The 11,535-nt window shown below is 58.9% G+C and overlaps 1 protein-coding gene across 1 annotated transcript; it reads right to left on the bottom strand.

Annotated features, from left to right (window-relative positions):
* Nucleotides 1-5,426: 5,426 nt before the first annotated feature.
* On the bottom strand, nt 5,427-8,763 carry ZIC3 (Zic family zinc finger 3). Its single transcript, XM_009465386.2, has 3 exons — nt 7,683-8,763; nt 6,863-7,026; nt 5,427-6,328 (listed from the first exon to the last, which is right to left on the bottom strand). Exons 1-3 carry the CDS (start codon nt 8,728-8,730, stop codon nt 6,146-6,148), a joined length of 1,395 nt encoding a protein of 464 aa, XP_009463661.2. The 5' UTR covers nt 8,731-8,763; the 3' UTR covers nt 5,427-6,145.
* Nucleotides 8,764-11,535: the final 2,772 nt, after the last annotated feature.

Here is an 11,535-nt window from a genome sequence, read left to right as displayed (position 1 = left end):
GTGAGCAACCAGAGTCCAGTCCTTGCAAACTCCGCATCCATCGGAGGAACTTTAGTCCCGTAATCTGCTGCACAGAGATTTTTCTCTTAATTAAAGACAGTATTTGAGTCCAAATTCAGGTTTTTCCTATAGTTAAGACTGAGTTTCTCTCACCGATCTCAACACAAGTTTTACTTTTTTCTTGAGGTTATCAATAATTACTGAGAAGCTCAAGTCCATGGATTTAATAGCATGCTAAATGCAAACAAAATAAATGTTTATTTTCAGTAAGAACACAGTGAAGTGGTGGAAACCCTAAATTCAACTGCATTCTACTAACACAGGTGAAAAAAAACAAACACAAAACAAATGAAAATAAGGAAAAAAGCAAACAAAAAAGAATAATGTCATCTTCTCACCCAAAAGAATTACGTTATGTAAACTACAGAAAGCTGCAAAAATACTTAAAAAAAAAACCCAAACAAACACAAGATTTTGCACTGGAATAATGTCTTAGTGAAACTGGGAGAACTTTAAAGAAGAGATAAATACGTAGGCAATTTTATTTAAAGCAAATGTTATATGCTGATTCACTGCCTCTCAAGCCTTTCTGGCTGTAGCTATATTTTCCAAAGTGGTTATTCTCTGTGGCACACAAATGCAGCAAGCCCATGGCTAGCAGAAACCAAAATCCTGACATTTTCTACCCTGCTGTGACCCTGCCAGCTAAAGGCCACATCCCGGCCTGTGTATAAAGCCCAACACTCATTTCTGCTCCAAAACCCGACTCGGCTCCCTCGGAAGCGTGGGGAGCGGTGTCAGCCCCGCACCTGCCCGGCACAGCCCTCAGCACAGGCTGCAGAGCAAAACACCTTTTTTTTACCCCCCCCCCACCAAACCCTGTTCCACTTTTTTCCTGCCCACAGACCAGTTTCTGCCCGAACACCAGAGACGCTGGAAGCCGGGTAGGGCACAGCCTCCTCAAAAGCTTCGGGATCTCTGCCCAGCCCCTTGCTCTGCCGTGCCAAGTGCCCAACAAACCCCGCCTGAGAGCCATTTTGTATCTGCGGGACTACCACGGGCCCAAACCGGGATTATACGACGCTCTGAAAAAGGACAAAACCATGGGAATAGCCCTATTCTGCCCATACCCTTCATGCTCCTCGGCCGTTAAGCCTCTCCAGCTTCCCCAGCCTCCTGCCAGCCGGCAGGACTGCCGGTGACTTTTCCCCGCTCCGAGTTTCCCGGCTGTCCCAGGTCAGGCTCCCTTCCCTGGCGTGCACAGGAATGAATCCCCAACGTGCAGGCTGGGTCTCCCTCGGAAGGAGCTTCACGTATGGCCCATTCAACCATTTCAAAGTCAAGCTTTGGCAATTTCAAAGCTGCCACTATTGAACAAGTTGCCAAAACAAAATCATGCAGCTAAACTCTTTTTTTTTTTCCCCAGCCCTTTTTATTAAAGTTTCTTTTCACACAAAGATTTGAAATGGAGAAACATTACTGACCTGTTAGCTAAAAGAAAACCTAAGCAGCACCCAACCTTCTTTGCTGAGAATAAAAATTAGCACCTTAATATTAAAATATATCTGCGCCTCCTTAGACAACTGCCTCCCCCGGTTATTGCAGAGGGCTTTTCCACTGCTAGCACGGACCAGATGGCTGTGATGCCATCCTACACCGTCTCCTATCGAGTCTGCAGGGCAGGTCCTTGCTTTGCCATTCTCACTCACCAGTGCAAGCTCCTGCGCAAGCATTTTTACTGCCTGCAGTTACGTCCAGGTGAGTAGGCACTTGCAAGACGTAGATGATATTTTTAACCCACACAAACAGCATAGCAAGGTTAACCAAATGTCTTAGGTCAGTGGATGTAGATTAGTCATTATATACAAATTATTTCCTTCTGCACACTCCACAATAAAACTAGACTTCTGTGAAGAATTTAAGGCTTCCTCTAGAGTTTTACCTCTCCAAAACAAGAGTGCACCTCTGCAGATATATTTTCCGTATAGTTTGATCATACTAACAGCATAAATAACAGGGATGGTTTATCAAACAGTCATGAAAGTTAGGCTCAGCTAAAAGAGCTGCGTTAAGTGTGTGGTGCTTTTAATCTGGGAACATCGTATTTAAAAAAAAAAAAAAATGCAAACACACAATACTACACCCCATCCACTGCTTCCGAGCTTTACAGCCGACAGATAGGAACTTAATTCCTGGTGCCGTAGCGCCGAGACACTTGAACACAACCTGATCAAATGCCTTCAGGACTCTGCCTTCACAGTGTGTGCAACCACTAGCTGCTAATGGCACGCACAAAGCTTGAAAAAAATAAGATATTATTTTCAGAGGATTACACCAGACCCAGAGACAGATATGCAAAAACAATGACACCAAAGGAATCAAAATATTCATGGCTCATAAAGCGTGGTAGAGAAGGAATGGCTCCAGCTCATCGCCTGCCTCTGCTTAGATCCTTTATAGCACAATGAACCAACATTACCCCTTTTAGAAAACCATCCCGAGTCCTGTTTATTTGGGGACAAATCCACCTAATCCCGCTCATACAAGCAAGCACAGCAACTTCAAGGGAGCTGCCAGTCTGGGAGAGGACAGCAGAATACGGCCCCTTTTTCTGAACAGTCCTGGGACTCTTCTGGGGTGCGACACAAGATCCATTATTAATGACACACTAAAAGCCGAGCTAACATGGCACCTGCTCTGCCAGCGCTGTCCTGCCCCGGCCGGCTCTGTAACGCTTTCACCCGAGCTGTGAGCATGGGGAATGCCCGCGAGTCCCTGCTGCCAGGCCCTGGCATTGAAAATCATCACCTGTCTCACCTCAACTCAGAAAACCAGCCTAAGAAATCTGGGAAAAAGGCAGGGTCTTTCCTGCTCTAGGACTCTCCGCGTCTCCCTGCAATGGGCAAGGGCGAGAAACAGAGCCTTTTTCCTTCTTTTTACAGAAAAACCCTTCTTATTTGTCCATGAGAGCTGAGGACTTGGCAGCAGGGTGAGACAGCTCCTCCCTGGGCTTCACCCCCGAGGTGTTGGGGCCAGCAGCCGGTGGGGCAGCGGCACAGCGCGGACGGCAGCACCCGCCAGCACAGCGTGCTGTGCTCGGGGGACACGGCCCTCCTGGGCCACCTCACCGTGTTGGTGCTGAACCCCACGCTTTGCCAGCGTTTCACAGCCAAACAGGTCCCCAGCCCTTTTTGCACCCATCCCAAACCCGTTCCTCCATCCCAAACCATACACACAAGCCACAGCTGCCCCTGCCTCATCCATGCCCCATTTCGGGGCGGGGGGGGGCTGCAGAGTGGCCAAGGGGGGTCCCTGACCTCAGTGGGGTGCAGACAACAGTTTGCCCCCCCCTTCCCCATATGGGGTGCTAGCCCTGGCTGGATGGGGAAGCCCCAGGGTGGGGGAGCGGCTGGCTACCCAGGGCAAGCCAACTGATCCAGGATGCTGGGTTTAAGTCCTTGCTATGAAGGTGGCTGGGGCTGTGCTGCCAGCCCAAGGAAGCGCCTGCGGGGCCGGCAGGAGGGCAGGTAGGCCAGCAGGCCCCGGGGACCAGCCAGAGCCGCTGCGGGGCCGGGAAGGGTCCCCGCACCCAGCGGGGCCGGGAGATGCTGCATCCTCCCGGCCGCACCCGGGACAGGCAGCCGGACACCCCCGGCCGCAGCAGAGCCCCTCGCTCTGCGACGGCGTTTCGGGGACCGACAGCAGCAGACGCCCCGCGGCTCCCGCCCCAGGGGCTCCGCCGCCCAGCCCTGCGCACCCGCGGAGCCCTGCGCACCCGCGGAGCCCTCCGCACCCCCGGTTCCAAGCAAAGCAGTAACGAAACCGAGCCTACCGGCACATCTCCAAGCCTGGCGCGGTCCGGAGCGATGCAGGCACGGCCCAGGTGGGTGTCCGAGGAAAACCCGACGGCCCCCGGCGGCTCCGCTCCTCCTCGCCCGCCGCGGTGCGGGGCGGCCCCGCTCGCCCCCCGGGAAGGGCCCGGGCCGGCAGCGCTCGGCGTCCAGCCCCAGGGCTCGGCTCTGCGCACAGCGAGAGAAAGACTTCACAGCATAAAAGAAGCGGAGATCCACGGCTGGCCGGGGAACCTCGAGGGGAACTATTTTAGGGGGGCAATGAGGGGCGGGAAACCTGCCTGCGCCGAGCTTGGGGGATTTTATTTTTCGGATGTGCAGCCCCAGAGGCTGCGATCCACCTTCCGCCCATCTGCTCCTCCCCGAGAAACCTTTTTTGTTTGGTTGGTTGGTTGGTTGGTTGGTTTTTTTGAGGGAGAAGAGGGTAGATTTGTTTCAAGTTAATTTTGAAAGCATGCAAGGTTTCGCGGGTTGCTCGGACCCTGCGGCAGGCTGGAGGGGCCGGACCGCCCCGTCCTCCCGCAGTGCCCCAAGTCAAGTTCAAGACGGGCCTGTCTGGGGTCTGTCCCGGTCAGCAGAGGTGCGGAGCCCGTGGTGCGGGTCCCTGCCTTCCCCCGGAGCCGGGGTTAGCTCCGACAAGGTCCGGGCGCTCCGTACGCCCGGGCTGGCCGCGCTGGAGGGGAGCCCCAGCCGCATCCCCGCCGGAGCCCCGGCCGGGCCGCGGGACCGCGGGCATCTCCCGGCCGCCGGGGGCACGGAGGTTTGCCGGGGGGACGGAGGTTTGCCGGGGGGCCGCTTCCCACCGTCGCTCTGGCTGCTTGGGGCTCCTGGGCGGCGCCGGGGGAGAAGTTTCTAACGTGAGATTTCTCTGCTCAACCCCTTTTCTCTCCTGGGGCCGGGGAGGCTTCTCCGCATCCTAGGCAGAAATAAAGAAAAAACAAAAAAGCAAAAAAAAAAAAACCGGACGAGAACGGAGAAAATCCGGCGAGCCGCGAAGACGCCCCGGGGTCGCCCCGGCAAGCAGCCCGCTGCCGGCGGGGCCGGTCCTGCAGAGCTGCCCGGCCCCGCAGCCCCCGGTGCATGCGAGGGGCGCCGGGCGCTGCCCCGGCCCGGTACTCACCGTCGGGGCCTCCCCGTCGAGGCGGCCCCGGGGCTCCTCTCCCTCGGCGGCTCCGCGCCGCGGGCTCCGTCCCCTCGGGAAGGTGGCGGGGCGGCGAAGGCGTTGGGCGGGGACAAAGGGACAGGAGAGAAAGCGGCGGCCAGGAGGCGGCTTCACCCGGCATCGCCAGCCCGAAAACAACGGCCCGGCCCCGGCGGCAGCGCCGAACCGGGCCGGCCACGGCGCCCGCGGCTGCCCCCGTCCCCCGGAGGAGGTCAAAAACGGCTCTTTCCAAAACAATAAACTTTTAATGCTAAAGCAGTTATAACCAAAAGCTGTACAGAGTTGGAATTTTTTTTTTGCTGTTTGGTTTTGTTTTGTTTTTTTTTTTTTTGTTAGAAAACAATTTTTTCTCCCCCATAAATATTCTTCAGTTCCCGGCACTTTGTATCAATAATTAAATTACGAACGATAAATATGGCATCATGGATATGTATTTACAAAAAAAGTTATTACAAAAAGGCAACTGTTATACTAAACGTCACAATCTGGGTAGAATAAACACCACATCCTCATCCTGAAAAATACTGACCGACCCCATCAGACGAGAATACATTCACAAGTGTAATGCTTGGAGAGAGAGAAGGAGAAAGAGGAGGAGAGCAGAGAAAGGAGCAGCAGGAGAGCTAGAGAGGAAAGTTCAAGACATAACAGGACTTTGGCACGGTTTAAGACTGTAAGTTTAAACAATCACCACTAAGGCGAAGGAGAATTTTCATCCTCATGTCAACATCCCACCGAAAGAAGGAAAAACAAAACAAATTAAAAATAAAAAAAAAAGTGGGGAATCGGAGGAAGAGGGACTGGGTCAGGGAGGAAAAAAAAAATATCAAAGAAACGACTGCGACTGCAAAAAATGACGACAACAACAAAAAAAAGAAATCCAATCCTGAGAAAAGGACATGGCTAGTCCAGCGTCTGGGCTTGCAAAAAATAGTAATAATTATAATATAATAATAAAAGACCCCCCCCTCCGGATCCTGGCAGTTAACTAGGTGTAGCCCTATGCGGTCGTCAGTGTGGAAACTCCATTTCCGTGGGAGCGAGCGGCAGTTGGCTTGATTTGTCCTTTTTTTTTTTTTTTTCCTTGTTCCCAACGCATTTGGTCCAGTCTCTGGCTGGGCAGCAGCTGCCTTCACACATACCACTCATTAAAATTGGGGGGCAGTCCAGGGTTGTGGCCGGGGTTACTCTGAAGGGCGGCCGGCGGCGTTTTAGTGGAGTCCTTACTGCCGGCGGAGCCCACCGCGGGGGGGGTGGAGGACTCGTACCCCGAACTGGCTGCAGGGGAAGAGTCCGACCCCTGGGATTCGTGCACCTAAAAACAAGAGGCAGAGATGGGAGCGAGCTCGGGGTCCCCGCCACCCTGCTGAGCCGGGCTGGGATGCTCCCCCGTGCAGGAGGGACACTGGGGTCCAGCGGCTCGGCCACTGCCCAGCAAGCAGGCGGTTCATGCCTTGCCGGCCACCCCGAGCACCAGCGGCAAACGCCTGCCTCGGCTCCCGGCCACTTCACTGCAGCATCCCGGCATGGGGGGCTGCAGCGTCCCGGCGTGGGGGACTGCAGCCACAGGCCAGGTTGCATTGACACAGCCCTCCAGCACCGAGCCACGCACTGGAAACCGGGCAGCGCTTACACCGATGGGAGCACAAAAAGAAACTGCGCCATTTCCCCGAGCCGTGCTCCAGCCACGGCCTAGACACCGGGGACCACTCGGGCCATGCCGGGAGCACGGAGCACTGCGGCAGGCACCGCTCGGCTCTGCCCTGCCCCGGGAAAACGAGCCCTGAGCACGCCAGCGACTGAGCATCGCTGCTCGGGGAGAAAAGGGCTGGGGCGCAGGGGTGATTACCTTCATGTGTTTCCTAAGTGAGCTGGGGTGGGTGTAGGATTTGTCGCACACCTTGCAGATGTAGGGCTTGTCCGAGGTGTGGACGTGCATGTGTTTCTTCCTGTCGCTGCTGTTGGCGAAGCGCCTGTCGCAGCCCTCAAACTCGCACTTGAAGGGCTTCTCACCTGTGAAATTCAGAGAGGGTGAAGGAGGGCCGTTCCCCTCTCCATCCCCGCCTGCCTCCTCCCAGGACCACCTCTGCCCCATTCGCCCCACCTTGGGGATGCACAAGCACCCCAAAAAAATGAAGAAGGGGAAGGTGGACAGCCGGGTTTGCTACGTGTCGGATAAATTCAGGTCAGCCTTTGTTACTTTTAATTCGCCTCCCACCAGACCCGTGCCGGGCTCCGGCGGGGACAGCGGCCGGGCGAGCCCGGGGAGGGAGAAGACCCGAGATAAATTCAGCGGCTCGGACAGTTTTACAAAACGTATTCAAGCAGAGAAGCCAAAATGCGTTTGCTTCCTGCCTTCCCCCCCTCTCCCCTCCAGCCGGGCGGAGGGCTGAAGGGGAGACGGGGCTGCAAACAAAAATACTTTGACAAAAGTATCGCTGATTTAATTAGGAGAGACGCCAATCAGGCCTAAAAATAAAATAAAAAGGAGCGGAAGTCACCGAAAATGAGGTTTCATTAGCATTTCTATGGTTCCCTCCGCAGAGGCGCGCAGGGGGCCGAGAGCGGCGGCAGCGCTGCGGCGGCGGCGGCCCCGGCCCCAAGCCCCGGCCCCGGCGCGCAGCCCCGCGGAAGGGGTGCGCCCCCCCGGGGGGGCCCACGGGCCTTACCTGTGTGCGTCCGCTTGTGAATCTTGAGGTTCTCGGAGCGGGCAAAGATCTTGCCGCAGCCCGGGAAGGGGCAGGGGAAGGGCTTCTCCCCCGTGTGCACCCGAATGTGGTTCACCAGTTTGTATTTCGCCTTGAAGGACTTGCCTTCCCGCGGACACTCGTCCCAGTAGCAGATGTGGTTGTTCTGCTCCGGCCCCCCGACGTGCTCCATGGTGACATGGGTCACCAGTTCGTGCATGGTGCTGAAAGTCCTGTCGCAGCTCTTCTTGGGCCGGCTGAGCTGGCTCTCGTCGAGCCATTTGCAGGACAATTCTTGCTTGATGGGCTGGCGCATGTACCGAAAGAAAGCCCCGGGGCCGTGGTGGTGATGGTGGTGGTGGTGGGCCGCCACGTTCATGCCCATATTCATGTTCATGTGGTTGTAGTTGTGGAACTGGGCGCCGGCGTAAGGGTCCGTGCGGGGGCTGGAGACGGCCCGGTAGGGATCCGGTCGCCCGAAGAGGTCCCCGCGCAGCCCCAGGTGCATCTGCCCGTTGTCCACATGCCCGTTGGGGGACGTGTGGCTCGGGCTCTGCTCGTGGAGCCCCGGGAAGAGCAGGTAGCCCGGGGTGTCCGGGATGCCGCCGGGGCCGTGCAAACCGCCGGGGGAACCGCCGAAAAGCCCGTGTTGCGCCGTACCGGAGGCGGCGTCCGCGATACCGGAGCCGCGGTTGCGAAAGAGAAACTCGCGGGTGGAGTTGAAGGCGGCGGCCCCGCCGTAGGAGGGCACCTGGCCGGCGTGGTGGTGGTGATGGTGGTGGTGGCCCAGGGCGCTGGCGTAGCCCGGCGCCTGCGGCGTGAACGCCGAGCTCTGCCCGGCGGCGAGGTCGTGCGGGGCCGCGTTCAGCTTGAAGGCGGCGGCGGCGGCGTGCGAGGAGTCCCCGAAGGGGCCCAGCCCCATGCCGGCGGCGGCGGCATCGCGGCCCGGCATCTCGTGGTGACGGGGCGCCGGGAAGCCGCCCACCCCCAGCGCCGGGAACTGCGGCCCTCCGTCCAGCAGCATCGTCATGGGCGCGGGGCCGTCGGTGCGGCGGCAGCCTGCCTCCCCCTGCCCCCTTCCCTCCTCCTCCTCCTCCTCCCGCCCGCCCTCACAAAAAAGTACAAAACCACCCCAAAACGCACCCCCCGCTGCGGGCAGGCGCGGCCCCCGGCCGCGGGCGGGCAGCGAGGCGAGCACCCCCCGTCCGACACAAAACCAAACAACCCGCCCCCCCCCCCCCCAAAAAAAAAACGAACAACCCCAAAAAAGCCACCCACCCGCCCCCCCTCCCTCCCTCCCTCCCTCCCCCGGAGGCGCCCGCCCCCCGCGCCGGGCCGGGCCGGGCCGAGCAGGGCAGGGCAGGGCGAGGCGAGGGGCAGCGCGGCCCCGCTCCCGCTCGGCGCCGTCGGGGCACTGACGGGGCGCCCGCCCGCGCCTCGCACATAAACCAACGGCGGGGCCAGGCCGGGCCGCGCCAATGGGGAGCCGCCGGCCGGCCGAGTCACCTGACCCGCCGCCCGCCGTCCCATTGGCGGCGGCGCGCTTGATTGGCACGCGCCCCGCGCCGCCGCGGACGCTGATTGGACGCGGGAGCCTCGCAGGTAAAACGTGGGGGGGGGGGGGAACGGAACGGGACGGGACGGGACGGGACGGGACGGGACGGGACGCGACGACCGCGGCGGCGGCGGGGGGGAGCCCCGTGTGGCCGAGCCCTGTGTGGCGGCCGGGCGGCCCGGGGCCGTGCCGAGGGGCAGGCAGGGTGCGTGTCGCCGTGTCCCGCTGCGTGGCCGTGCCCCCGCCGCCACCGCCATCCCCCACGCGTGTCGCGCCGTGCCCCCCCCACGCCGCGCGGGACACAGGCGTAAAGCCGCCGCGTTGCTTCAAAAATTAAATAAACCCCTTAAAACTCGGAGCGGCGCTTTTGGGGTGGCGTTTCTGTTTCACTTTAATTTTCTTTTTATCTTTACCGCCCCGAGCCGCGCGGGGGGCCCCGCTCCAGCCCCACGGGAGGCGCGGGGCGCGGGTCGCCCCGGCGGGGCTGACTTTGCTGGCCGGAGTCCGGCCGCCCCGTTCCCCCCTCGCCCCCCGCTCCGCCGGCAGCCGGGCTCTGCGTCCTCCCGGCCCGCGGAGCGCGGCCGAGCAGCGCCCGGCCCGGCGGCTGCTTCGCCGTGCTTTTCCTACATTCGTTTATCTTCCCCCCCCGCCCCCCGTCTCTTTCTTTCCCTTCTTTTTTTCTTTTCTTTTTAATTTTATTTTGCAAAGGCAACGTTCTGCCTTGGAATAATTATCAGTTGCAGACAGCGCTATAAATCCACTCATTTTCTGTTCTGGAAAGCATTTGCAAAGAACGATGGGGAGCAAGAGTGGAAATAAAAGGCAGAAAGAAAGATGGCTGTAATTGTAATATCCTGAGATTTGCTGAGCCCCCAAGTCTGGCTATTGGGCAGGTCTCAGCCTCGCCGCCGGCTCTCTGCAGGAAACGTAAAATCTGATCAAGTTCAGAGGCGCATTGAGAGCCCGCTTCAAGCAGCGCTTTATAACTGCGGCCCTTTCACATCCTTCCCCCCAATCAGCCCCGGGAAAGACTTCGCATTCTTTATTTTAGGGTTTGCGGGGGGGGGGGGGGGGGGGAAGCAAAGAAAAAAAAAAAAAAAGCAAAGAAAAAAAAAAAGCAAAGGAAAAAAAAGCAAAGGGAAAAAAAAAAGCCACCGATATAAAATCTCCCCGAGAGGTAACACCGGTGCCCGTCAAACACTCAAATTTCCCAGGCCACGGCCGCCAAGAACAGTCCCAAAGTCGGAAGGTGAGTCCCTCGTTAGCGCACGATCGCAGCAGAACAACCAGAGGCGGGAGCGGGGGGGACCCGCCCGGGGGGGCCGCGGCCGGGGCCGCCCTCGCTGCGCACCCGCGGATCTTGCGCGGGGGGGGAACCGGCAGGCTTGGAGCCCTCTCCGCGGCACGGCCGGGAGCTCCGGCGTGGGGGAGCCGGGGCAGGGCCGGGGACACCCGGGCACCGACCTGCGGCCCCCGGGGCGGCGGGGCCGCCCTCCCCCCTTCGCTGCTACCTGCCTGCCTCCAGCGGGCCGCGGCGGGGTAATTAATTACCTCCCGCACGTGTTGGTTTTTCTCGGCAACAACAACGCCCCCCCCAAAAAAAGGAAAAAAAAAAAAAAAGGAAAAAAAAAGGAAAAAAAAAGGAAAAAAAAAGGCATAATTCAATTAGCCCGTCAGCTGAGCGGCGGGGAGGGCAGCGCCTCTGAAGTCGCCGACCTGGAGCGACCGAGGGCGACTGACCCCGCTTGTGCGGGGCCTCACGTGTAGCCCGGCGCATTGTCCGCCCCTAATGGGATGCGCCGGGGCCGGGCCGGCGGCGGCGGCGGCGGGGAGCGGGCAGGGGAGCGGGGCCGCCCGCCCCGGTGCCCACCCCGGTGCCCACCCCAGGCGGGGCTGCGGCTGCCCCGGCCGGGCGGCGGGGGCGAGAACCCCTCCGAGAGAAGGAGCGAGCGTGGCTCCACGGCGGGGGAAGCTATTAAAAAAATATAAAAATTAAAAAATAATTTGGTTGGGTTTTTGGTTTTTTTTTTCCGCCTAGAAAAAATTCCCTGCGCGCCGGCACCGGGGGGCTTCGGGAAAAGCATCCCGGGTGGGGGTGAGGGGGGGTAAAAAGAAGCAATCGTAGCTGTGGAGGAGGACTCGCCGTTTCTGGGAGGGTTTGGGGGTTTGCAAAGCGGCGCCCGCAACCCTGCCGTGCCGCCGTGTACTTGCCGATCGGGCTACATCAATTAACCTATAAATCTTTTTTTTTTTTTTAATACGTTTCCCATTTCTACTCGG

The sequence above is a fragment of the Nipponia nippon genome, unplaced genomic scaffold (assembly GCF_047370975.1).
Source record: "Nipponia nippon isolate SJK-2023a ecotype South Korea unplaced genomic scaffold, ASM4737097v1 scaffold_12, whole genome shotgun sequence".
NCBI lineage: Eukaryota > Metazoa > Chordata > Aves > Pelecaniformes > Threskiornithidae > Nipponia > Nipponia nippon.
This window is presented reverse-complemented; position numbering and strand designations above follow the sequence as displayed.